This window comes from Galeopterus variegatus, unplaced genomic scaffold (genome assembly GCF_000696425.1).
Source record: "Galeopterus variegatus unplaced genomic scaffold, G_variegatus-3.0.2 Scaffold3382, whole genome shotgun sequence".
NCBI lineage: Eukaryota > Metazoa > Chordata > Mammalia > Dermoptera > Cynocephalidae > Galeopterus > Galeopterus variegatus.
The window spans coordinates 189955-217669 of NW_007729493.1; the positions used below are offsets into that span (position 1 = coordinate 189955).

General features: G+C 43.8%; 1 protein-coding gene across 2 annotated transcripts; it reads right to left on the reverse strand.

Annotated features, from left to right (window-relative positions):
* Nucleotides 1-319: 319 nt before the first annotated feature.
* NCAPD2 (non-SMC condensin I complex, subunit D2) lies at nucleotides 320-27715 on the reverse strand. 2 transcript variants are annotated; one of them, XM_008584846.1, is made up of 32 exons: nucleotides 27632-27715; nucleotides 26708-26857; nucleotides 19986-20061; nucleotides 19649-19707; nucleotides 19000-19181; nucleotides 18551-18693; nucleotides 16149-16276; nucleotides 15951-16074; nucleotides 15381-15528; nucleotides 14162-14359; nucleotides 13611-13745; nucleotides 13425-13512; nucleotides 13151-13331; nucleotides 10764-10888; nucleotides 10160-10399; nucleotides 9661-9835; nucleotides 9328-9412; nucleotides 6933-7066; nucleotides 6462-6594; nucleotides 6285-6369; nucleotides 6040-6207; nucleotides 5573-5745; nucleotides 4716-4827; nucleotides 4517-4640; nucleotides 4282-4437; nucleotides 3571-3748; nucleotides 3396-3490; nucleotides 2839-2919; nucleotides 2480-2663; nucleotides 1129-1255; nucleotides 873-1028; nucleotides 320-658 (listed from the first exon to the last, which is right to left on the reverse strand). In XM_008584846.1, exons 2-32 carry the CDS (start codon nucleotides 26832-26834, stop codon nucleotides 573-575), a joined length of 4206 nt encoding a protein of 1401 aa, XP_008583068.1. In that variant the 5' UTR covers nucleotides 26835-26857; nucleotides 27632-27715; the 3' UTR covers nucleotides 320-572. The 2 variants fall into 2 exon arrangements, with proteins under 2 accessions (XP_008583068.1, XP_008583069.1); XM_008584847.1 differs by lacking the exons at nucleotides 15951-16074; nucleotides 16149-16276; nucleotides 18551-18693; ... (3 more) ...; nucleotides 26708-26857; nucleotides 27632-27715 and having other exon boundaries at nucleotides 15431-15484.

The window sequence follows — 27715 nt, forward strand, 5'->3', positions numbered from 1 at the left end:
CCCTCCCCTCCAAGCTGTGACAACAAAAAGCTCTTCAGACATTGTCAAATGTCCCTGCTAGTCAAAATTTCTCCCCCAGGTTGAGCACTGCTTTGGAGCCTAGACATTGCATAACTCTCCACAGTGGGGCCACCTTGTCACTTGTGCAGGGTGGGGAAGTTGAGAAGGGAAGATGAGAAAGTGAAGGAAGACCATGTGAGACCCTGAGACAGGCCTAGGACTCCCGAGTTCATCTTCTCTCTCTGGATTGATAACTCCCTATCTGCTGCCTGAATCTGGACTAACGTGAAAGAGGAAACAACAACACTCTTAGGAAAAATGTCTAAAAGTATGTAAAAACATTTATTCTTTAGAAAACATGGAGACTGGCAAACATTCCAAAGTGAAAGCAGCTCAACTCAGTTCAGTTAGGCTAGTTTAAGAGAAATGCCTTGCATTTTAAAGATCATGTATGTACTAAAAAACCAAGAAGACAGGCAAACAAATATTTTGCAAGGAGAATGGAACTGGAATTCAAGGTCATCCTGCAAGATACCTTGCACAGCAGGGATGGGGACAGGAGAGATGACTTCCTAGAACCTATGCCTACGAGTGGATGCTCTGCGGATGGGAGTGGTTTTCTTGGGTGTCTCATAATCCGTCATCTCTGCTGAAAGCTCTGTTCAGAGAATTAGAGTAAGAAAAAGCTGAGTTACAAAGATGGTGAAAACTAGATCTCAGAGAAGAAATGGGACAGACCACGCTGCAGAAATGAAACCCAAACTGCATGGGGAAGAAGACAGCATGGTGCACGGGGTAAAGAGGACCCTATCAAAACCAGCCTTCCCCACCTAAGCCATACTCCTGGGCTGAGGCCAGGAGGAGCATCATACCTTCCTCACTGGACTCCTCGCTTGAGAAAACAATTTGGGGTTTCTTTCTGGAAACTCGCTGCTGGGTGTTTATATGCTGGCGGGTAGTACGGCGGGGCTCAGGTGTGATGAAGTCATTGTCTGAGGCTATGGAAGGCACAGGCTGATGCCTAGCGACTAGAAAAGGCAGGGAGACATGATTTAAAAATAAAAAGGTAACTGCTGCTTGAAGGGAGGGCCTGATCTGATCTTCCCACTGGAGGGCCGCCTCACATACCAGTGGACTGTGTCCTGGCTGATGGGGCTCTCTGGCTACTCCCTTGGCCAACCTTAAGCTCCTCTATTCCATCCAACCCTCTGGTGTGACAGGCACGAAGCTTCTGCTCAAATTCATTTATTATAGCCTGGAGGGAAAAAAAGAGATTAAGAGCAGGCCTGGAAACATAGTTATTTCTATGATGAAAAAGAAACAGGGTCAGGAAAGACAGGGAGAAACCTTTTCTTTTTGGCGGCTGGCCAGTATGGGGATTTAAACCCTTGACCTTGGCATCACATGGTGGCGCTCTAACAAACTGAGCTAACCGGCCAGCCCATGGAAGAATCTTAAATGCAAAATACTAAGAGAAAGAAGCCAATCTGAAAAGGCTACATATTGTATGATTACAACCATATGACATTCTGAAAAAGGCAAAACTATGGAGACAGAAAAAGGTCAGCGGTTGTCAGGGGTTGGGGGAGGGAGGGATGAATAGGCAGAACCCGGGGGGTTTTTAGGGCAGTGAAACTACACTCTATGGTACTGAAATGGTGGGTACATGCCATTATATATATATATATATATATATATATATATATTTTTGTCTTTTTGTCTTTTTCCGTGTCCGGCAACGGATCGCAACCCTCAGTGTTGCCCCCGTACCGGACCGGGGACCGGCAACAGGATTGCAACCCTCGGTGTTGCTCCCGCGCCTCGCTCAGCCAGTGAGCGGGAACCGGTCTGTACGTGGGATCCGAACCCTCGGGCGGGAGCGCCGCCGCGCTTCCCAAGCGGCGCACTTATCCAGTGCGCCACCGGGCCGGCCCCATGCCATTATATTTTTGACAAAAACGTAGAACGTACGACACAAAGAGTGATGATACCCAACACAAAGAATGAACCCTCGTGTAAACTATGGACTTTGAGTGATGACATCCCAAGGTAGATTCATCGATTATAACAAATGCGCCACTCTGACAGTCAACTGTAACGAATGTGCCACTCTGACAGTCAACTGTAATGAATGTACCATTCTGGTACAGGTTGAGAGTGGAGGAGGTTGTGTGTGTGGCGGGGGGGACACAGGGGATATATGGGAATTCTTTGTACTTTCCGCTAAATTTTGCTTTGAACCTTTGAGCTCTAAAACGGCTCTAAAAAAGAAAGTGTATTAAAAAAAAAGAGAAAGAAAAGAAACAGGAATTACAGACAGGAAGATCTGGCCTCAGGTCATTGGTAACGTGGTTGCAGTGGAGCTGGGACTAAGTGAGGCAGTATGTGACTACGAGAGCCTCAGAACACTGCTTAGGGAAAGCAGACTGACGAGCTAGTGCTGGAACCCAGCTGGTGCCAGTGTCCCCATGCTGCTCACCTTGCCCTCAGGCTTGGCCCCACGCCGCAGCTTGCCAACAACTGACAAAAAGGCACTGAAGATGGGCTCATCTGACAGTTTATCTCCAAAGCAGTCAAAATTGTCAAGTATCTTGTGGAGGCCTCGCTCTGTGAGGGGCAGCTGGGATACACAGTAGGCCAGGTCCCGGTACTGCCGCTCAGTTCTGCAGATGGGAAGGGCTTTGTGAGAAGCAGCAAGAAACAGAAAGTAAAGGCTTATCCTTCCCCATCACTCTCCCACAGTCCCACGACGCCACTGGCAGCAGTCGGGGGGGGGGGGTGCTCTCTCTCTTCCAGAGCCCCTCTCGGCCCAAAGAACTCTCAGCAAAGGCAGTATACCGGGCTGTGCGGAACCGCTGACACAGCTTCTCCACCAAGCTCTCAGTCTGCTTGTCCTTAGTGATGTAGGAGAGCAGCTGCCTGCAGGAAGGGGAGATCGGGATATATGATCGCCCAGGGCAGCTCCATTATCAGCCACTAAGACCAACCCTGGACCCTCCCCCAGTACCAGCCTTCTCTGTCCCACCTTGCCTTCATAGACAAGTGTTCTCTTCCTGCCTCAGTGCTCCTCTTGCCCTCTCCCACACGTCAGAGAAGGGCCCACCCCCCCTTGCCACCCACAAGTAATTTTCACTGCAAGAACAGCGGCTATTTAGTGAGTACTACCATGTGCCTACCACCATGTTAGGAACTTTATTTAATTTAATATTCTCAAGAACTAAGGGCAAATATTATTAGCCTCACTTTGTAGAGGAGGAAACAGGCACAGAGAGGTTAAGTTATTGCTGAAGGATGTATAGCTAAAAAGTAGCAGAGCTGGAATTCAAATACTGGTTTGTCTGATTTGTAAGCCTGTGCTATGTGAAAAATGTGCCCTGAGGCCCAGGGAACTATACTTCATGATGGTGTGGAAAGGCTCTTCCTTCACCCCACCCTCGGGGTCTGACAGGCGGCTGATGATATCTGGAAGGAGATTATAGATTGCGTTGCCCTGTAAGAGAGAGAGTCATGCTAAAGAGATGAGGTGACCTACAATATTCCCTCTGCAGCAAGCCCTAAGCTGCCTCTCACCTTGTGGGAAAGCTCATTGAAGAAGTTCTTGGCCAGGGCAGCAATCTGAGGCTCAGGGTCGATAAGCAGCACTGCCATCTCGCTCACCTGTCCCTTCACCTTCACCATGTCTTTTAGGATCAGGTGGGTCATCACCAGCCCTGCTGTTTTCCGCACTTGCTGAGCTGGGTCCCTGAGGCTAGGAATTAAATCTCAAGTAATATGGCTACACCCTAACATTGGTAAAAAAGGCCCTCACCAAGAGTCTATTACCCCTTAATACGCCATTCTAGAAGGAGGTAGAAACCTGTCTAGGGTTGAAAGTTGGGAGTTGGGGAAAGAGTCAAAGCCTACAGGCTTTCAGCAGAAGCTTCAATCCCTTTAGGGTCATATTTAGCCAGGGGCCTGTACAGGTCAGGTATCAAGCAGATATTCAAGGTAATGCACTAAGGGAATAGAGCCTTAGTGATACTCACAATGACTTAACAGACCCCTAGAGCTCTTAAGGACTGCTAAAACACTGTGAGGGATTTCTTTTCTTTTCTTTTTTTTTTTTTTTAAAAAGATGACCGGTAAGGGGATCTTAACCCTTGACTTGGTGTTGTCAGCACCACGCTCACCAGTGAGCTAACCGGCCATCCCTATATGGGATCCAAACCTGTGGCCTTGGTGTTCTCAGCACCACACTCTCCCGAGTGAGCCACGGGCCGGCCCCTGTGAGAGATTTCTTACCGAGCGTATAGATGAGGTGTCCAGGGGTCCACCAGGTTGGGGAAGCGGATGGCCAGATCCCCAGTGGCAACCATGAGGTTAGACCGGACAATGGGGAGTGAAGACTTTTCTAGCATGGTGAACAGAAGACGAAGCTGGGAGTCACAGAAAGTGGCACTAGGGGCAAGGAGAGGATCATCAGGAAAGCCATATCATCCCATCCTCTTTGAGAAGGTGGTACCAACCCAGGGCCTACCTGATCATGCAGAACTTGCCAAGGGCAAGTGAGGCAGCTGCAGAGAGGTCTGGGTTGCTATAGAGGCCAGGGTTGTTGCAGACTTTAAGCAAAAGTGGAACAAAGGCAGCCAGTATCTGTCTGCCTGTTGGAAGAACAACTCTGAGTTTGGGATTGGTTATTTCAATTGGGGAGAAAGTCACTGAGCAATTTTTCTTACCATCCAATAGTTCCATCTCGCAGATGCTACGGATTAGTTCTGCCTCTGTGTCATCAGCAGTAGCCCCGACCAGCTCCAGCTCCTCCTCCGTGGTGGTCTCAGAGCTTGTGTTCTAAAGGGAAAGAAGCCATAGATAACCAGTGGTCAGAGACAGTATTTTTGATTCCAGCTTATACTTTGTTTTGTAGGAACAGATTTGAGGAAAAAAATTCTACAAAACCATTCAGAGAATTGCCAAACATGTCTGTAAAGAGAAAGGATTCCTGAATTAAACAGGGGAAAAAACTAGGTCCCCTGTATTTGTTAAGTTGCCAAGCATGTTTTTACACCTCTTCTTAACTCATCTTCATAGAAGACATAACTTCCTGTATCTGGTAAATACATGGTATATGCCAGACACTGGTTCAAGGTCATAGAGAAGGTCAGACCTTACCCCACCGCTGCATGGCTCTATGTTTTATTTGTCAGCAAGACATCACTGCCTCTAGTGGAGAGAACACAAGGTGCCCTCAGGTGCCATGCCAGTAACGAAGGCTGATGGAGAAGGGGGGAGAGGGTGGCGTGTGCATGTTCTAACAAACACTGCCTCAAATAGAGCCTAAATTTTATGCTGCGGTCTCTAATTCCATACTCTGAATTTACCTAAGACTTTCCTTCCTGGGTGATTGTGGACAGACTGCTCCATCTTGTTCACACTCATCTTTCCCAGGGTAGTAGCAACAAAGAGGCAGAGATTCTCTACTTCATTTAGTAGTAGAGAAACAGAGATCCCCAGAGGGAAATGTTGATCTGAAGTCATGATACAAACCTGGGAAATGCTTAGGATACGAATCCAATTGCCCAGGCACTCAACTCACCTCCTTTGGATGTTTGGTCTTATGCTCCTGTTCTTCCCGAAGCACTCGGCGCCGACAGAGCTCTCCACTCACTGCCTGTTCCAGATGTACCAGGTGCTGCAGGGCCACATCCCCAGCGAGGGACAGCAGGTTCATCAACAGGAAAGTGGGGAGCATTGGGGGGGCCTCCTCCTCTGGAGGAGAGGAAGGGCAGGGAGAAAAGACACAATCAAGTCCCATCAAACCTGAAATCTGGTGTTTACTGATCTTCCCCTTACTCATGTGCTACTCAAACAAGTGATGAAGTAAGAGATGGGGGGTGAGGGACGGTGGTGGTAACCGGCCTAAGTTCAACTTGAACTAAAATGAAACAGTGTGTGTGAGGGGTTGTTGTAGGAATTGGTGGTAGCAGTGGGTTCTGGCCCTGCTGGGAAAACAGCAGAACCTGGCTGCCCTCCACTGGGCCCATCAACCCTCTGCCCACTTACTTGGGTCCTCCTGGGTGGTGCTCTTTTCCTCCAGCTTCTCCAGGGCCTGCTTTGCACAGCCCTGCAATATCTGGGTACAGATCATTTCTGGGCCCTCTGCCAGTTGGTAAATGAGGGTCACTGCCACCTCTTTGAATGGGATCCAGAGTGGGTCTGGGTAGACAAAGCCTGTATAGGAGAAAGGAAAAGTTGTTCACTGCAGACAAAGGGCCCAATTCTGCCCAAGGCCCTTCTTGACAGCTCACCTTTTGTGACCACCTCCCGTAGTCGCTCAAACAACCTGTGCTCCTGAGGCAGCCGGAAGGGAGGGTGACATTTGCCCAGAGAAGGCTTTGGAGAACAAGACAGAGTGCAAGTATGTGGAGAGGGCAGAAAAGAGGATCTCCGCTCTCCTTAGTTTGGGCGTAACCACCCCCACATACCTTTCTCCTGTCTGATATGTTGGAAATGGCGTGGCACACCTGCTGGGCCAGTCTATAGTCCTGTGGAAACTTCTCACTCAGCCCTATGCTCACCAGCATGTCTAAGTTGCTTCCCACAATTTCTGGTTTTCCACTAGTGGAAGGAAGCCATAGAATTAAAGACAGTAAGGACAGGACTGTGTGTGTGGGACAATGCCAATAAGGTTGGCTACTAGCATCCAACACAGGGCTCCTAGAGCCTTAGAGCACTACGGTGAAGCTCTGATACAGGGCCAGCCCCTTGGACCCCTCTTGCACTACTGAGTCTCACTATTTCTACTAAGCAGGGGGTTGGTACTCTGTTTTCTTTTCCATTTAGGTAGCCAACTCACAGCAGAGCTCAGCTGGGCCTGACTGCTGAAGGAAGGAAAAGGAACCTTCTTAGACCCTTCCATTCCTCTCCCACCCTACTGTTTGTCATATGAGTCTCACCGTGCCATCATGCCAAGAAGCATGACAGAGGAACAGCGCTCCAGAGGAGAGCAGGGGACCTTCTCGGTGGCCCGCTCCCACAGCAGCTGGGTCACTCCTGGTTTCAATTCGTCCTTCTGCACAAACTCACAGAGCTAAGAAAAGAAATAGGGCTTAGGCCAAAAAATAATTCCCCAATCCTTGGTCCACTGCTCTAAAGACAAGATTGAAAACCTGAAGTTGGTAAAAGCTTTACTTAGGAGTGGATAAGGAAGAAGGTGGCTCACAATATAAAGTATGGACTTGGAGAGGTACTTCTCTCACCATTCTCTGCTTTTCTGCTCTCATGCCTTCAAAACTAAGTTTATTATGGTGATACATCGAAACTAGCCTTTTGAGTTCTGTGTGGAACTCATAGTTTTGATTACATTCTGGAGATTTCTAGTAGGTTTTCTTGCTGTCATCACATTAGACTCATGTCTAAAATGGAAGCCACTGGGCCGGCCTGTGGCTCACTCAGTAGAGTGTGGTGCTGATAACACCAAGGCCACGGGTTCGGATCCCATATAGGGATGGCCGGTTTGCTCACTGGGTGAGTGTGGTGCTGACAACACCAAGTCAAGGGATAAGATCCCCTTACCGGTCATCTTTAAAAAAAAAAAAAAAAGAATAAAATGGAAGCCACCATCCTTCCCTGCCTTTCATTTTGCCAACGGCGCCTATGTCTCTAGTTACATATGCTTGAAATCTGTCACCTAATTTTTTATGAATCAGTCACTCAGTCCTATTTTTCCTTTAAAATTTGTCTTCCATTAAGTCCAATTCTGTAGCTGTTCCTTCAGTCCTGAGTCTAGCCCCTGGTCACTGCACACCTACTGCAGCCTCCTCTCCAACCAGCCTGCACGCTACTGCTGAATCAGCATCCCCACACATGTATTCATCACACAGGCTTCTGCTGTTCATCTTTTTTGTTTGTTTTTGGTTTTTTGGTTTGTTTTGGTGGCTGGCTGGTACAGGGACCTGAACCTTTGACTTTGGTGTTATAGCACCATGCTCTAACCAACTGAGCTAACTGGCCAGCCCCCTCACTGTTTTTGAAACATCTCTCCTTTGCCTACTGCAGGGGCTCTGCACCAGTAGTCAGCCTGAGATCTCAGCCACTTGCCACTGCCAGGCTCTTCTCTTTTCCCCAGTGAGGACAAAAATGTGGCTGGTAGTAGTGCTCCTCCTAGTGGAAGCTGGAGGTCAGCACCACCTCCACTTTTTTTTTTTGTCCTTTTTGAGACCAGCTGCACCGCGCTTAGCCAGTGAGCACTGTGAGGGCACCGGTCATCCCTATATAGGATCCGAACCCACGGTGCCACGCTCCCAGCGCCGCACTCTCCCGAGTGCGCCACGGGCTTGGCCCCCACCTCCACTTTTTGTCCCCACAATGCAAATGCTTCAAAGCAGATTTGCCTCACTAAAATGCTGGGGTCCCTGGCTAACAAGGTTAAAGTACTAGACTCTTGAAGTCATCTAGGGACTTTCACTATTTAGTCCCAACTACGTTCCCAACTTTTATTATCTTTTCCAGATAACATTTTTTTTTTTTTTTTTTTTAAAGATGACCGGTAGGAGGATCTCAACCCTTGACTTGGTGTTGTCAGCACCACGCTCAGCCATTGAGCCAACCGGCCATCTGTATATGGGATCCGAACCGGCGGCCTTGGTGTTATCAGCACCACACTCTCCCGAGTGAGCCACGGGCCAGCCCCCAGATAACATTTTTGAGACAGAACACAACCTTCCTCATTCTGCAACATGGGCTGGGTTTCTTGTGTTTCTGTCTGAAATGCTCTTGCTCCTTTGTCTAAATCCTACTCATCTTTTAGGACCCACTTAAGTCCTACCACGTTTCCCAACATAGGTCCTACCTCTTTCCTACTCTGTACTCTTCTGTATAGCATAGAAATTAAGAGTATGTTTTCTGTAGCTCTTATTTCCTGAGTGTGAATCTCAAACTTTGCCTCTAGCTAGCTTTAACTAGTCACATTCTATCAGCTGTGTGTGCCTCACAATGATTTCTCATTGTAAAATGCACATACTGCTACTTCATGGGGTGTTTGTGAGGTTTAAACAAGTTAACACGAGTAAAGTGCTGAGTAAAAATAGTGCCTGGCATAAATTAAATTATTGTTATTATTATTGCTATTATAATCATTACCTGTGCCACTTATTCTGGAACTTAATGATCTATCTGCTGCATTGTTCTAAAATGTTTTGTTTTTTGGCTACCAACTACACTGTTGGTTCCTTTAAAGTCGGGAATGTGAAAGCAAGTCATATTTCTTTGTGGGGCTGAGTAAGTTGCTGAACACGTAGTAATCACTCACTAATACTAGTTGAATGAATACAGAAAGGTGAGAAGACTTACAATTTCCTCAAGACACTGAATGGTCCCAGCTGAGGCATCCACTAGCAGTAAAGAAAGATTCTTAATCAAAGCCTGGGCCTTGGCTCTGTGGGAATAGCAGAGATCAGGGGTCATTAAGAGACTGGTAAATTGAACATGGCAAACAGATTATGAGGGCTATCCCACCACAGTGTCAAATAACTGCTCAGGATGGGCTTCACTGGAAATTCAGCCCCAGCCTGAGCCCCATTATAGACCCACTGCCTATAGATTTGAAATTCCTCTGGAGACTAAAAAAGTCCTGTAAGAAGCTGACCTCAGAAAAGTTAGCAGAAGCAAAACTACTTCCTATACCTGGCAGAGTCTCCTTTGGGGTTGAGGTAGAGTTGGCGGTAGGCATTAAGTACAGCTTCTCGGACACCAGGCTCCTTGGACCAGATGAGAGGCAGCATGCGGCGCACCCCAAACGAGGCGTGGGGTACCCCAAATTGGAACACCATCACAAAGAATTCAATCCCCTCCTGCACCACTGAGAGGACAGATATAAATGTTACCCATTTACTTGGCAAAACCCCCCAATACCTAAAGATAGAACATTTCTTTCTTAATTTAGCAACAAGCAAATGGTGACCTTCCTTACTTTCCCTGAGAATTCTGACTCCTCTTATAATGCCTTATCATGAAATTCTATATGTGTTAAAATATATAAGCTAGAAGGAGCTATACGAAGCAAACGGAAATAAAGAATCCCTGCCTTTTGAAGGAGCAGATGAATATCGATAAAGTATGGACAAGACTGCATTTGGATTCCCAACCCCAAGTGCAGTCCTTACAGAAAGGGACTCTGGCATACCTGTAGTTGTGTTTTCATACATCATCTTGCTGATGATGCCAATGGCCTCTGTAATCTTCCGAGAGAAGCTGTAGGCATCCTGCAGATACTGCACCAGCATCTCCTGCTTTACCAGTTCATCGTTTCCTCTGGATTCTCCAAGCTCTGACAAACTGCGATTGTCTTTACAGACAGTCTGCTCTGGGACCATGTTCCCTGTAGACCCCTGGGGATTCTTCTCCTGTGTGGAAGTTGCTGGGCCTAGGAGTTAGAGAAGTAGAGGATGGTTTTTGTTCAAGGGTATCAAGGGAAATCTAATACCTATCAGTATCCCTGGATATTTCTTTCTACAATGTGAAGGCATGACATTAGAACCTAACCTAAAATATCTTGGTTCATTCCTCAAAAAAGATTCCTGAAGACCTCTATGGTTTGGGTCGTCACCCTGTGACTATCAATCTTAGCCAATGGGCTGCTTCCATTCCACTGCAGAAGCACTGCCAACTCCCCTCTGGCCTCTCTTAGCACCAGGTTCTGTTAGCCAAGCCAGTGCCTCAGATAAAGTAAATGCTCAATAAATACTAGTTGAAATGTTTTGTTTGCTGACTAAAGGAAAAGGAATTACCTTTGAAGATAATTCCCAAGAGATTCAGGAACCTGGTTTCCTCAGACTCCTCTGGGTTGGCATGACTGAAGGGTTCGGACTCCTGGAAGTGGCCTATGGCTTCTTGAGTGAGAGTGATGGCTTGCCTGAAAGAACAACAGCCTGTCACTAATTCAGCACCCAGAAGAGTGTCACTGCAGCCTTTTGTAAGGGAGCCTACCTCATGATTCTACCAAGACCTGGGCCTACTGCCCCAAAGAAAGGGAATATTTCTCATGCTTAAAAAACTGAGCAGCGGGCCGGCCCGTGGCTCACTCGGGAGAGTGCGGTGCTGATAACACCAAGGCCCCGGGTTCGGATCCCATATAGGGATGGCCGGTTCGCTCACTGGCTGAGCGTGGTGCTGACAACACCAAGTCAAGGGTTAAGATCCCCTTACCGGTCATCTTTAAAAAAAAAAAAAAAAAAAAAAACTGAGCAGCACCTACTAAGGAGAAGGGCTCAAAACACTTTTCCTATTTCTGAAGAGCTTTGCTAGCCTTTACTACAGTCTTCAAAAAAACTCAAATGACGGCCGGCCTGGTGGCGCACTGCTACAGTGCGCCGCTTGGGAGTGTGGCGGCGCTCCCGCCAAGGGTTCGGATCCCACATACAGACCGGCCGCTCACTGGCTGAGCGAGGTGCAGGCGCAACACCGAGGGTTGTGATCCCGTTGCCGGTCCCGGTCCGGTCCGGGCGCGACACTGAGGGTTGCGATCCGTTGCCGGACACGAAAAAAGACAAAAAGGGAAAACAAAAAAAAAAACCCCCTCAAATGAGGCTTTTAAAATTTTTTAAATCATAAAGATACTGTAAATACCTGTTCAAAAACTTTGCTAAATAAAAGGAAACAATAAACTATCAATAACTGGTTAATTTATGGCACACCCACACAATGGGATTCTATGTAGTCATAAAAAATAATGGGGCAGCTATTTAAGATCACTGAGATATGTAATTAAGTGAAAAAAGAAAAGTGGTAGAGAATTCTATCATTAGTATAAAAGAGGAAAAAAAACACATGTTGTATGTCTATATGTTATCTTTAGAACGATGCTCAATAAATTAATATTGCTTCCCTGTGGGAAGGGGAACTAAAGTGGCTGAGAAACTGGTTTAGAAAGGACTTTTCATGGCATGCCCTTTCTGTAATTTTAAATTCTGTACCATGTGAACACACCACCTAATTTTTTTCTTTTTGTTCTTTTGACTAATTTTTTAAAAATATATTTCTGCTTCAAAAAAAAAATTAAAAAAAAGTCATTAGAAGATGTTTTGTTCTAGTATATGTTTCAATTTGTAAATGGAAGCAAAAAACCCTAGATCTGTAATATGAAGACTTAGGCCCAGCTCTGCAATTTATTAGCTGTGTGTGACAGTCACACCTCCTAACCTGCCCTCTGTTTCCTTATCCGCAGTATGAGGAAGACAGCCTGATAACATCAGTTACCAAAAATTGTGGGGAGAAAGCATAAAAAGTTATACAAACTTAAAGCAGACTATACAAAAAGCAGAGTTTTAGCTGCTGGTTATTAGGCAAAACCCTCAATTATTAAGAACTTAACCCAGCATCTATTTCTGAAAGTGAAAGTGACATCTTTAACATCAGAAGAAACCTTCTAATTGACAGAAAAATACTAGAATGCTTGGAGGAAGAAGCAGTTATAAAACTATAGTCTCTATGTTTTAGCAAAATAAAAAGGAACACTAGAGAGGCAAGTAAGTTAGGGGGCAAAATAGCCACCTTCTATTCAGCCTCTTTTGAATAGCCTAATTAGGTAAGAATTAGGTAAGAATGTGGCTGAGGTTTAAGAATACCTGCTGGCAGCTATAAGGGCTTTTGTTGCTAAGCTGCTCTGAAGTTCTAGAGTCACAAAAACACTGGGGGAAATCTTTTCTCTGAGATCAGGATTCATACTAGGTTGATTAGAAGATTAAGGTAATATTAAGCAAGTTTGATATTTATTAGCTCACAGAATTTAGAATTAGAAAGTCATTAGAGGTCATATGAACAAAACTGAGGCCCAGAACAGTGAGTAACTTACTCAAAATTATACAACTACAACTGTACTTACAGGCTTTCTTCTTCAAATGGAGGACTTATACTGCTTACGTGTAGTTGTTTTAGTAGTTTCTTTAAACATTTATAAAAAGTAGAAAAGCATGATTAATTGTGGACTATGCCTTTGGTCAGTGATTTTTTTTTTTTTTTCTTTTTTGTGGTCAGTGATTGCTACAGTGAAACACCTACCATCAACTGGTGGCAGCACAACTAAGTGCATTTCATCTTAAAGAAGCAGTCTAAGTTTCTCAAAGGTTAACTCTAAACCTAAGCAGATCATTAGAAATTATCCCATTCTTTCACATACTTGTAACTAGCTTTGGCGAGCAGGTGACGAATGCGTCCTTCCACCTCTTCAGGGGTCTCTGTATTAGCAATTTGCTCAGAAATCTCCTCTTCTTCCTGGGGAAGCTTTAGAAGCTGCTTAAGGGTAGACTTCAACTCTGGCAGCATGGCTTCCCACTCCTCCTCTGGGTCCAGCACTGTGGCTGAAGGAAAGAGTCTCAGTCTCTTTCACTGGAGTTTCTGACTGTAGGGAAAAGACTGTCTGGGGTGAGGTCTCCTAGGCAGTAACTACTCACAAGCAGCTGCGGTTCGCCTCTGGGCCCGCATCTCTTGTAATTTCTGAGTCTCCTTCTGCAGTGGGCCAGCAAGGTCAGTATCACTAAGCTATCAAGATAAAATACATATCGGGGTCACTAAGTCACAAAATTTCAGCCCTATTTCTGTTTAATTCCTTCTCTTCTGGATGGACCATGTCTACTTACCTTGCAGGAAAAGGGATTATTGGCTAGAAAACTGGCCAGCAGCTGGATGGCATTTTTACATACTAGCACTGACTTGTCTGCCAGACGTCCCACTGCTAAGGTCACCACTGACTGGAAACGTGTCAGAGGGAGAGCCTATGTGAAGTAGGAAGAGAAGGATCAGTTCACATTTCACATCACTGATTCTGTTCAAGATGATCTTTTTAAAAATTATTTTTATTTTTTGGCAGCTGGCTGGTAACAGGGATTGAACCCTGTACCTTGATGTTATCAACACCACGTTCTGAACAACTAAGCTAGCTCTCAAGATGATCTTGAAGTACACTCTAAACTGAACTATCCACTCATTCTAAAGAAACCTTTCTATGAGATATAAATGAAGCCAGGTATCCTTGTCCTTGGTAGAGAAAAACTTTTATTACTGGTAGTAAAAATGTGAATTCTAGACTCTTCTTTGGGGCAGATATTTCTTTTTGATGCTGGATTCCTCTCTATTTTGGCCTGTATTTAGAGGGGTACTATATGTCTTCATCACATAGAAGGTTGCTCACCTTCTGCTGGACAATTCGAGTGAAGAGCTGCAGAACACGGCTCCGCACAAAGGAGTTGACATCGTGGCCGTGGGCTTGCAAGGTGTCGAAGAACTGGTCTCTGGTGTCTCGGGCTGCTTCCTCTAGTTGATCACCATTCAGAACCTGCAGTACCATCTCTGCCATGGCTGCTAGCACAGCATTGCGCATCATGTAATTCTGAGAGAGAGAAATAAAGTCGGTATGAACCTCTGCACTCCAGCATTAACTCTCCTTTCCCTAAACTCTAGTGCCCAGTCAGGCACAAAGAAGGGGGAAGGCCTTTAGTCAAGGTTAAGCCTGACTCTGCTTAGTATGACTTTTCTGGTCAACTGCCTAATTATTAATCCCAAGGTCACAGGAAAAAAGCTGAATCCCAGAGGAGACTTGGTTGCTCACAGGAGAATGCAGGGACAACAACATAACAAGAGCCCAAAACACTTTTTCCTCGTGAGGCTCACCCAGGTAAGCACGATGGTAGTTGAATATAAAATCATACCCATGTACCAATACACAGTTGAAAACGGTTTATTACTACTTTCCATGTGAGGTCTCAAAGCCTTTGATCCTTACTAATAAACACCCTCTTTCCCTTCTACTCTCCTTCTCACATTTTACTTACAGAAAGAAATACAGAAAAACAGAAAGCAGCCCTAGGGTACCAAGCAAGTCCACTGTCAGGCCAAGAGCCAGAGAACAGGGTCTTGCACAAGAAGTTAAATTAGATGAACAAGTAGACTGTCTCTGTCCTTGACATTCACCTAGGAGAGCCCAGCACCAGTTTGGGAAGCAGCCAGGTCAGCATTCAGGGATGTGAGAAAACTGACAGAGGTGACGGGTTAATTTGAGAAAGCTCACTGTTTGGAGAAAGCAAGGTACGCTAGATAGGAAGAGGCTTAATCCTGAGGAACAGATGGGACCCAGAATCAAAGCTGAGTCACTCTCACTAGATTCTATCCGTGGAACTGTCATCTCCCCTACCAGACATGGATAAAACCAGTGTAATATTGAAATGAGATTAATAAAAGACTCCTTGTTCCATTAACTTGATCTGCTTCTCTACAGGAAGGAATTGCCACAGCAATAAACCTAGACAACTTGTCTTCATGTGAAAGCTACTTTCTTGTTCTGTTAAGGAACAGCTTTACAATGTACTTAAAACCCCCGGAAAATCCTCAGAGATCCCTAGCGGACTACCTACCTCTCCATCCAGATGATCTAGTAAAATGCACATGCTGGACATCAGGATACCTGGGACATGTTCTGCTAGTTCTGTCAGGAAAGCTGCAAAGCCCTTTGCCCCTGAAAGGTCCCGACTCAGCTCCTGGGGACACTTCTGTCCAATCTCTCTACACAGGGAAGAAAACACAGCCATAGCAAGATAGCTCAATTATTCAGTTCCCAGTAAGGGAACGTAAGATTGGTATCTAATATCTGGAGGAATCTACTTTTTTTTTTTTTGTCTTTTTTTCTTTCGTGTCCGGCAACGGACCGCAACCCTCAGTGTCGCGCCCGTACCGGACCAGGACCGGCAACGGGATCGCAACCCTCGGTGCTGCGCCCGCCCCTCGCTCAGCCAGTGAGCGGGAACCGGTCTGTATGTGGGATCCGAACCCTCAGCGGGAGCGCCGCCGCGCTCCCAAGCGGCGCACTGTAGCAGTGCGCCACCGGGCCGGCCCCTGAAGGAATCTACTTTTGCACAGAGAATATATTTCTTTATCCCCCTCTGTGAGGAAAATGAGAATTAGAAACTTTGAGAAGGAAGAATCACCTTACAATCTCTCCCACTATGCTCTTCATTCCATAATCAGTTGCCCATAGACTCACAGCTGCCACCAGTACAGATGCCAGGTGTTCAAAGTGCTGCAGCATCTGGATGATCTTCACAGTGGCACCTGGGGAAGTACTAAACATGAGAAATTATAGGGAAAAATGAAAAAAGGTGGGGTAAAGCTGAGGGACAACTTACTGAGCATGTGGTTATAGCGTGTCAAGGCCACACCAAGTAGGTGTGTTATGGCTTCCCGGGTGGGGCGGTTCTTCTGGTGACTAATGGTGGGATTCTCCAGAAGGCGGTAGCAACAGCCAGTAACCAAACTGAGAAAGGAAAAGATTGAGATGATGATGAAATCAGCTGTCTGGATTCAATCACTTTGGGGCCCTGCCTCATTCATTCTATCCCTACTGCTCTGAAAGTCAGGGTCTTCTAGTTTTCTACATTATATCACCTTCTACACCAAGTTGCTTTGCTAATCCCAGATAGGTACAACTTCCTTCAAGATTACTAAGTTTCAAGCAGTTATGATGCCGACACAGAACCTCAATATATGATAAAAGACAAGACACCAAGTCACCAATGACTTCTCATTACTAAATATAATGGTCAATTCAGTCCTCATCTTACTTGACCCTTCAGCTGCATCGGATACAGTTGCTCACTCACTTTCTCTTTGAAACATACCTTTCGTTTGGATTCCAAGATGACAGACCCCTTTCTCAGTCTCTTTGGCTGGTTGCTCCTCATTTCCTCATCATCTTAATGTTAGAGTTACATAGGGTACAGTCCTTGGTTTTCTGCTCTCTTTTGGTTACACTGACTGTTTTAGTGATCCCATTCAGTCTCCTGGCTTTAAATATCATTATATTCCCAAATGTATCTCTAGCCCAGACCTCTTTCCTGAATTCCAGATCTGTATATTCAGTAGCCAAATCTGACAACTTTATTTGGATGACTAGTAAGCACTTCAAACACTCTATGTACAAAATAGAACTTCTGATCTTTCCCCAAAACACAAATCCATAACCTTCTCCATATTTCAGTTACCAGCAACTCCATTCTTCCAAATGCTCGGGCCAAATCCCTGGGAGTCATCCTTGACTGTGCTCTCCCTTACACCTCACACCCCATTTCTCAGTAAATCCTGTAAGTTCTACCTTAAGAAAAAAAGTAAAGAATCCAACCACTTCTCCATGTCCACTGGCACTCCTTCGTCTAAGTGACCATCATCTCTTGCTTGAGTCACTGGAACAGCCTCTTAACTGGTCTCCTGCTTCTCCCTTTCCCTCCATAATCTGTCTCAACATAACAGCCAGGATAACCCTGTTATAGTCAAATTCAGATTACCTCACTGCCCTGCTTGGGCCTCCCCAGTGGCCTCATCTCACTCTGAGGAAATGTCAAAGTCACCATGATGGCCTACAGGATCTGCAGTTTGGTTCCCCACTGCTCTCTGCCCTTATAGCCCACCCCTGTCACCTTCTGTCAGCTGCCACTCTCTGGCATCATTGCTATTATTTGTACATGCTGAACACACTCTCTCCTCAGGGTCTTTGAACCTACTCTTCCTTTTCCTTGCTTTGCTATTCTTCCACATATACTCATAGCTCTCATTCACTTCCTCTGGGTCTTTGCTCAAATATCACCATCTCGAAGAGGTCTTGCTAGAACAGCTGATTTAAAACTATAACCACGGGGCCGGCCCGTGGCTCACTCGGTAGAGTGCGGTGCTAATAACACCAAGGCCCCGGGTTCGGATCCCACATATGGATGGCCGGTTCGCTCACTGGCTGAGTGTGGTGCTGACAACACCAAGTCAAGGGTTAAGATCCCCTTACCGGTCATCTTTAAAAAAAAAAAAAAAAAAAAAAAAAAAAAAAAGAATAAAACTATAACCACGTTCCATCAAACTTCCTATCCCCCTCCTCTATTTTGCTCCATAGTTATAAACTATAAAGCATACTATATATTTTACTTTTTAATGGGCTGGCTGGTTAGAGAGTGGTGTTACGACACCAGGGTCAAGGGTTTGGATCCCCATACTGGCCAGCTGCCAAAAAATAAATAAAAATAAAAATAATCTTCTACTCTCTATATAAACTCCAAGAGGGCAAAAACTTTTTTTTTTTTTTAAAAAGATGACCGGTAAGGGGATCTTAACCCTTGACTTGGTGTTGTCAGCACCACGCTCACCCAGTGAGCAAACTGGCCATCTCTATATGGGATCCGAACCCGTGGCCTTGGTGTTATCAGCACCGCACTCTACCGAGTGAGCCACAGGCCGGCCCTAGGGCAAAAACTTTTGTTTCCAGTGTGTATAATGATGCCAGCCACCTAGGAGATTCTCAGTACATACTGTTTGATGAATAAATAAATGGGCATTAGAGATGAGAAATTCATATCCATTTCTTTATTCCCCCCCATCCACTTCCAACATTCCATTATCTACTTCCTTACAACTCCATGTTATGATTATACTTCTGTGTATTACAAATAGAACTGTTGCGTGAAATGAAGTAATTAAAGGCATGTGCAGCAAGAGAGCCCTCAATCCTCACAGCTCAGGGTTATCTGTAGCTATGTTAACTACCCACCTGACAAATTCCTCTTCAATTACTGAGTGGTTCCACAGGTGACGAATTTCCAACTGGAGTAGCTGTGTTAAAAGCTGAAGAATGGGTTGCCTCTCTTCCTCCCAGTCAAAGCCACAGGCTTCCTTGGTACGGGCTTTCTTTCCCTAAAAAGAATCATGTATACATTTAGGAAAAAATAAGGGAACAAAGAAGGTCAAGATCTGCCAGTCTGAGTGCCTGAACTATCCAGTATCAAAACAAGGTAGACAGTAATATTGAAGAAGTATTACAATTTCCAAAATGAAGAAGAGCTACTTGTCAGGGAAGAAAATGTGATACTTTTGAGTACTTTCTCCTAAACCCTGAATGAGGACAGAAAGAATTCTTAGAATGATTGGATTCCCTTCTTTCCCTTCAATCCCCCTCTCCCGCTAGACCCCATATAAAGTAAGCAAGAAACTCCAAATTACTTTCCCACCGAGGTCCAGGTCCATGAGGCTTGTCTGGCTGGTCATGGTCTCAAAGGATTCCAAGAGGCGTATCAGACAATAGCAGTTCATTTTGAGGGCATTAAGATGTGCACTTCTATCCGATACACTCAAAGTTGCATCATCCAAGATGGCAGGGAGTTCCTGGGAGTGGTGGGATACCACTGTAAGGAGCGGAATCTGGGAGTTGGTTTCATTCACTTTCTTCATATCCCCCAACTTCAAAACACCCAGTACTTGCAGCCATCAGATTACCAAAGATCTGTGTTTCATCTCTCAGTGGCCATAACACAAGCTAAGTCCTTTTTGGGATCCCTGACCCTGATACCCTGAACATGCCTTGTTCCTACTCTCTCACTCCAGTTACCACAATTTCTCCCTAGCAACTGGAAGAATCACCTCTATTAAAAAGAGGTAGTTCAAAAATAGGAAAAAGTTCTTGTGGGTCTGCCCTTACAGCGAACGCACATAACTCTGTATCGCCCACCAAGATTACAGACCTTAATAGGTCAAAGGTCCCTGGGCTTAGCCAAACCAACTGAATCACAACAGCCTTGATATCATCATGTGGCTGATAAAACAAAGGAAACAGCAAACACCTTCCATCCCCTACCCACTGACCCATAAACACCTTTTATCAGGAATTCCAGAGTATCTTCCTTGAGGCCAGGATCTATACTTCGAAAGTGACTATGAGGGAAAGAAAGTGCGGGGGTGAGACAGGAAACTACAGAGCCCATTCTAACAGACCAGATCTAATTTCAGAAATCTAATGCTTAAAAATGCAGGTGAAATTGCTCAACTGAATAAATATGGTGTCAAGTTGAGTAAATGCTCATCAGTAGAGATATGAGCACCCAGAACCATCTATCAGTGAACCTATAACTTGGAATTTCAGGACTAACATGCAAAGTTAGGGCAAATAGCCACCAGTTCTTTTTAGAGTACCAGCTGGGTATTTTACTTACTGTAAAATGCTATAGATAGTGTCAAAGTGCTCCAGCATAGCCAGGGATCCCTGAGCTCGGAAGGCAGTCTGAAATGCTATAAAAATGAAAGAAACTGATCAATTGGGAGGGGAGAGAGGTCTTTTTGGTAAATTCTATCCATGGCAGAAAACCATGGACAGGCTTATTGCTTTTACTGGTAGAATCACAAAAGACAGTTCATTTCAATGTAATCTACAATAATCTTACATTTTTTTTACAATTGAAACCTTACTTGAGCTTCCCCACACCTCTGAGCTAGATAAAGTGGATGGTATTATGTCTATTTTATGGGAAAAGTAAATTATGTCTTAGAGTGGTTATGTGACTTGTTCAACTTAGAGCGGTTAGCAGTTGATGCACACCCTGGGCTTTTTTTTTTTTTTTACTTTGAAATTACAAAAAAGTGGCAAAAACAGTACAAAGTTCTTGTACCTTTCACACACATAATGTTAAAATCTTACATAACCATAGTTAGTACAAGTGTCTATTCTAAATCAAGAAATTAACATTAATTCAATACTATTAACTAATCTATAGATCTTATTTGAATTTTGCCTATTGTCCAGTTTATGTCCTTTTCCTGGTCCAGGATCCCACAGTACATTCAGTTCTCACGTCCCCTTAGTCTCCTCATGATCTTGACACTTTTTTGAAGAGCACTGGCCAATTATTTTGTAGAATGTCCCTCAATGTGGGTTTGCCTGATATTTTTGCATGATCAGACTGATGTTATGCATCATACCAAGAGGTAGATGATGTCAATGTCTTACAACTGGTGATGTTAACTTTGATCACTTAGTAGTGTTTGCAACATTTCTCCACTGTAATTTTCTCCTATACAAATAAGCATCTTGTAGGAAGATATTTTGAAACTGTATAAATATCCTGCTTCATATCACTAATTTTGCCCACTAATTTAAGCATCTACAGATGATTCTTGCTTGCCACTATCACTATTGTGTTTACTAAATGGTGATTTTTCTATCTCCATCATTCCCTCTGGACTTACTAATGGGATTGCTACTATATGGCTAAGCTGTCCCTTTCCTCTCATTTATTTATTTATTCAATTACTTATCTATATCAGAATGGACTCATGGATATTTCTTCCATTCTGTTTTAGTCCATTACTATTACTTTATTTTGTTACTCAAATTGTCCCATACTTATGGGGACATACTTATGCTTATTGGGAGCTCCTTCGACATGGCCTGTGTCCTTTGGACATGCTCCCTTCACTTCTTCACCCTTACTTTCTTGCACCACAAGATGTTCCAGGCTCATCTTTTACTTTCCCTGTTCCAGTCCTTGAATCAAGCATTTTTGAAGGAGTCCTGGATCTTTTTATGGGAGAATGGTATGTAAGAACCAAGCTCTAGGCACTAGGTTAGGCTGTTATTGGAGTACCATTGCTTTTAGGCCCTTTCAGTAGAGAAAAGCAGGATATATATGTATGTATATTTATGTATGTAAAGATTGAATGAGATAACCCACATGAAGCAGTCAGAGCAATAATTAGCACATGCTATGGTTTGAATGTGTTCCCAGAATTCAGGTAATCCCCAATGTGACAGATTGGGAGGTAGGGCCTAATGGGAGGTATTTAGGCTCTGCCCTCATGAATAGATTAATGCCATTATAAAAAGGGATCTTGGGAATAGGTTTGCTCTTTTGCCCTTCTACCTTCTGCCCTATGATGATACAGCAAGAAGGCCTTTGCCAGATGCAGGTACCTTGATCTTGGACTTCCCAGCCTCCAGAAGAAAATGTGAGCCAATACATTTCTGTTAATTATAAATTACCCAGTCTCAAATATTCTGTTACGGCTGCACAAAACAAACTGAGATAGCACATAATATAATAGTATATGTAAACTTTTAGCCCCTCTTAAAAAAAAAACCTCCTTCTGTAATCTGGAAAATACAGAAACATGAAAAAGAGAAAGAACAAGCATGGAATAAGCATGTTAACATTTGGTTAATTTTTTTCATTCTATTTTCTATGTATAGTTTTTCCATTGTTGAGTTCACATCACATATTCACTTTGTTCTGCTTTTTAACAGTTAGCATTACAATAAGCATACTATAAAACCTTTATAAGCAATTTTTAATGGCCACATAATATTCCATTGAATGTATCTATCTTAATTAAGTTACCATTCCCCTATTGTTAGACATCATGACATTTCTAATTTTTTCCACTAATTAATGACACATTTATTCCCTTGGCAAATCTGGGTTAAATCAACTGTCTGCTTGTTTTATGAAAGCACACAAATAAAAATGGCCTAAGAAAAACATACAAATATGCTGACTACTATCACTTTACACTCATGACAACTAACCACTTGTTTTATGAAAGCACACAAATAAAAACGGCCTAAGAAAAACATACAAATATGCTGACTACTATCACTTTACACTCATGACAACTAACCACAAGTAGGCCCTTCATACTTCCTAATAAGCCTATTACAAATTCCCTGATCTATTTTCTTTTTAAATTTATTTTATTTTTTACTTTTAAAAAAGATGACTGGTAAGGGGATCTTAACCCCTGACTTGGTGTTGTCAGCACCACGCTCTCCCAAGTGAGCTAACCGGCCACGCCTATACAGGGATCTGAACCCGCAGCCCTGGTGCTATCAGCACCACACTCTCCCCAGTGAGCCAGGGGCCAGCCCTCCAGGCCTACTTTCTACTAGGTAATTATTTCACACATTTCCTCTGCTAACAACATCAAGAACTTCTTCTCAAACTTACTCTCAGTTAAAGATGTCCCTTTCTCACTGAGAAAATAGCAGCAGACAGAAGAGAACTTTCAACTGCCCCAAGCTCTTTACCTGCACCTCTGCCCATACACTGCCTACTTTTGCTACCGTGTATACACTGTTCATGTTCTAATAAAGCCATCTCCTCCCTCTGTGTACCATTTCATACTCTCTTAGCTATAAAGGATATCGCTCCAACAAATGTTCCCTCTTCCTCTTGCATCATCTTTTCCCTCTCTCTGATCATTCCCATTCAGCATATACACAGGTAATGCTGCCTATCTTAAAGTCACCTAAACTCATCAACTCTAATCTTCCTCTCCTTCTTTTTCTCATAAACCTATTCCAATGAGGCTTTTGTCCCCCACACTCTTCTGAAACAGATTTTGTCAAGGTAACCAGCAATCACCATATTGCTAAATCCAGTAATTAATTTGCAATTGACCTGTCCTCTCTGCTTCCAAAATGTTCTCTTAATTTAGCTCCTTTGTTCACTTTCTGCCCCCAAAGACTGCTCATTAGTTTCTTCTACTGGTTCTTCCTCATCTTCCCAGTCTCTAAATGTTGGACTGTCTCAGGTTTTAGTCCTCAAATTGCTTCTCTTCTCCGTCTACACTCACTCCAACCTCATGGCTTTAAATGACATCCACACGCTGAATATTAAATCCCAAATGTATATCTTTACCTGGTGTTGTCAACCAGTACCTGAGGCAAGACAGTGTGAAATGAAGAGACACACTTTATGGGGTCAGGAGGACCTTACAGGATGTTGACCTATAAGGCATCCTAGTTTACTTTAGATTCCTTTTCATAAGCCAGTGAAAATAACAAATCATACTGATTAAATCAGTTGTGTCTGGTACCAAGCTATTTATAGAACATTTTCAGCTGCCACGGGTGCTTGAAGACTCATAGCTAACTGCTTATCAACAAAATAAGAACATAAGTTTCTCATTTACAAAATTTCCAGGGTCCTGGGTTCAACCAAAGGTCAGACCTCAAGGGGAGGGAGAAGGGGGAAGTAGGCAAAAGGGATGCCAGCCTTGTTGGCTTTCTTAGAATAGCATGGACTTTGTCAGCTTGCTATTTAGTACCTCACAACCTGGCACTTCTCTCCTGATCTCCATACTCATATAACCAACTCCTCACTCATGTAACTAACAGTCTAAACCTTTGCCTCCCATATTCTACCCCATCTTAGTAAATGGCAACTCCATTCTTCTAGTCACTCAATCTGTAATCATAGCAGATTCTTCTTTCTTGATCCCCACAAATCTAATCCATCAGCAGTCCTGCTAGCTCTACTTTCTAAATATATTCAGAATTTGACCTTTTGTCACCATCTCCACTGCTACCACCCCAGGCCAATCTACCTGTTATTGTATTAGCCTCTTAACTAGTCTCCTTGCTTCCTCCCTTGCCTACTACAGTCTCTGCTCAACACAGTAGACAGTGATACTTTAAAAATGTCAGACCATGAGACTCCCATGCTAAAACCCAATGGCTTTCAAGCTCACTCACATTGAAGCTAAAGTCTTTACCATGACCTATAAGGCTCTAGAAAGCTGTGGTTCTCAAATTTATATGTGCATCCACATTACCAAGGGATATTCTTTTATTTGGTGACTAGCCAGTACAGGGATTTGAACCCTTGACCCGAGTGGTATAACACTGCACTCTAACCAACTGAGCAAACCAGCCAGCCCCTGCAGATCTTCTTAAAATGAAGATTTTCTGATTCAGTAGCTCTGAGGTAGGCACTGGCATCATGCATTTCTAATAAGCTCCAAGATCATGATATTAATGCTGCTGATCTGAGAACCACATTCTGAGGAACAAGACCCTAGAATAATCTGTATGACTTCCCATCTGACCTCTTTTTCCTAGCTTACTCCACTCCAACTAAATTGGCATTTGCCCACATCAGAGCCTTTGCATTGGCTTTTCTGTCTGCTTGAAATGCCATTCCCTGAGAACCTGCATAGTTCACTTTCTCACTTCGTTAAGGTCTCTGCTCAAAATGTCACCTATGAACAAACTTCTGATCATCCAGCAAAACATGGCAGTCCCTACCGTGGCACATCCTATCTTCTTTGCTTTATTTTTCTCCTTGGCCCTTACAACCATCTAACATGTTTCATATTTATTACTTGTTGAGAGCCTTGAGAGAAAGAACTTTGTCATTTTGTCTGTTGTTTTACTGTTGTATTGCCAGTGCTTAGAATAATGCCTGGCACATAGCACATGATCAGTAAATACTTGTTGAATGATTTAAATGATTTGATTTTGTATATTTACAGCAGTATGTATATGTAGGGTTCTAAACACCAAAATCATCAAAACAATACAATTTTCCTAACAAAACCTCTTAGAAACAGTGACCATTTAAAAAAATGATGCATTCCAACAACTAAAGAACAATTTGCTAAAGTATTCGGCACGAGCAATTGATGATGCATATATCCATGCGATATGAAGAGAACAGCATATCTGTGTACACTGTTGGTTGGTCATCCATCAGTCAACCTCCACACTCTGCCTTGTTCCTGGCTTACCAAATGGTGGTATGTTCAGGCTTAGGGAGGCTCCTAGGTAATAATCTTGATCAGGTTAGCCAATTGGGGTAATTCCATTTCCATTACCAATAATTAGAGAAACAGGCACATGATCCAATTCTGGTTAAGTCTGTTGGGAGGTTTCTGATAAAATGTTTAAAAAAAAAGAAGAAGAAAATGCACAAAATAGAAAACCACTTTTTCTACTTCTGGACATCAGAGCAAGGAGCTGCCATCTGGTAATCATGATTAAAAGGCCAAGAGAAGATAAAGTGGAGTTATATTATCAAGCTACTGCATTAACTAACCCTTCCTGTTGTAGGAGATAATAAATGTCGGTTATTATTCCTATCTTTACAGATGAGGTCACTAAGGCAGAGAGCATTAAATAACTTGTCCAAGGTCAGAGTGGTAGAGCCAGGATTCAAATCCAGGCCGCCTGGCTCCAGAGCCTTTATTCTATGTACCTTTCCAAAGCAACCTAAGTGATACAAGACCACTCCCAACAAGTACAGTGATATTATGGGGTCCTGTTAATGCACAAGTTGTTTTTGATCATTTATAGGTTTCAGTAGGTGACTGCACTGTACATACATTGTACAGTGTTGCGGCTGTATATATATGTTTTTCCCCCCATTATTGCACATCTTGGAAACAAGATACCTAGACTCTAAAAGTGTTACTTAAAACAGGTCAGGTCAAGTCCCAGACATTCTGATGAAGCTATCTTCTCCTATAACTCTTAAATCCACAAAGACTCTATTTTGGCATATGGTAAGGGGTAAAAATCTAAAATATTCTTTCCCGGGCTGGCCCAGTGGCACATTCGGTAGTGCGGTGCTTGGGAGTGTGGCGGCGCTCCCGCCGAGGGTTCGGATCCCATATAGAGACCGGTCCGCTCACTGGTTGAGCGCGGTGCGGGCACGACACCGAGGGTTGCGATTCCGTTGCCGGTCACGGTACAGGCGCGACACTGAGGGTTGCGATCCCGTTACCGGTCATGTAAAAAGACAAAAAAAAGGAAAAAAAAAAAAAATAAATAAAATAAAATATTCTTTCCCTAAAGAGTAGTCACATACACCAAAACTGTTTATGAAATTAAATAAATAAAATAAAATAAAATAAAATATTCTTTCCCTAAAGAGTAGTCACATACACCAAAACTGTTTATGAAATAATCCAGAGAAGGCAGTTAATCAGTATATTCTTTGTGTCATGAATCCCATGCAATGCTAGTGAGAAAACAGTAGAGAATGAGAGAGATGTGTTCCTTGCCCTCATGGAGCTTCATGGTGTAATGGAACAGAAATGACAATGTAATTACATATGGGGTGGTTGTTTTAAAGTGCTAGGAATAGCAGCTATGGAGTCTTACCTCTAAGCTGTGACGGAAGATGCCTGATGGGCAGTACCTCTTGCACAACATACTGATTCACCCCTCCACTTTTCAACAACTCCTCTGGAGATAAGGGCAGACGGAATTCATACAGTTGGGGAGACATCCTTCTCTTACTGGTTCACAGGGCTGGAAACCAAGCAGCAAAAAGGTCAGGGTCTATGTCTAAGGCCTGTCTTTTTATGTGGTTCTATTATTTCCCCACCTCTAATATATAACAGTTTTCAGTCTTAGGACAAGCTAATAATATTACCTTAGAGGACATGAGATCAACCGTGGGCTAGAATCTAAATCTAGTCTTGACTCTTGACTCTGCCACTTGGTCACGTCACTTAACCCCCTAGGCCTCATCTGTAAAATGGGGTTACTAATCTCCAATTACTTCGCAAAGTCGCTCTGAAGGTAAAACCAATCAAGGGATATGAAAGTGTTTAAAGAACTGTAAAGTTACCATTATTACTTCCATTTTTATGCGCAAAGCTCCCTAAGCGTAGAGAGAATGTCTCACCTGAGGCCAGAACAGCGGCCCAGCGCGGGCTGGTGGGTGTCCCCGCTCCAGAATGGGAGAGCACTAACATTTATTATTTCCTTATTCTGTGCCAGGTTCTGCTAGGCTATTTGAATGTATCATATTTGATCTCAATCCCATGGAATGCACAATAATACAATCCAATTTACAGATGAAGAAATTAAGGCTAAGAAAGATTAAGTAAGCCATTTGCCCAAATTACACATATTCTGGTGCGGATCTGTGACACTTAGTTGTTTCTACCACATCGCACCCAAGGATATACCTGCCGAACCTTCCCGCCTGTTGTATACTGACTCACACTGCGTCGCACTACCCCGTACCTGACCTTCCCAGTCTTTCACTCCCCACTCTTGATTAACACCACACCTTACCTGAGAGTCTCACCCGCCGCCCCTCCGACTCGGACTCCGCTGAAATGGAAGGAAAAAAGACGAGTGCACATTCCGCGCCAATCA

Coding starts and splice junctions, on each gene's coding strand:
- NCAPD2 (XM_008584846.1), bottom strand. CDS start 26,834: ATGTCTCCCCAACTGTATGAATTCCGTCTGCCCTTATCTCCAGAGGAG. Junction 3,491..3,570: donor TCAATGAGCTTTCCCACAAG/GTGAGAGGCAGC, acceptor TCTCTCTTACAG/GGCAACGCAATCTATAATCT. Junction 1,029..1,128: donor AGCCAGGACACAGTCCACTG/GTATGTGAGGCG, acceptor TGCCTTTTCTAG/TCGCTAGGCATCAGCCTGTG.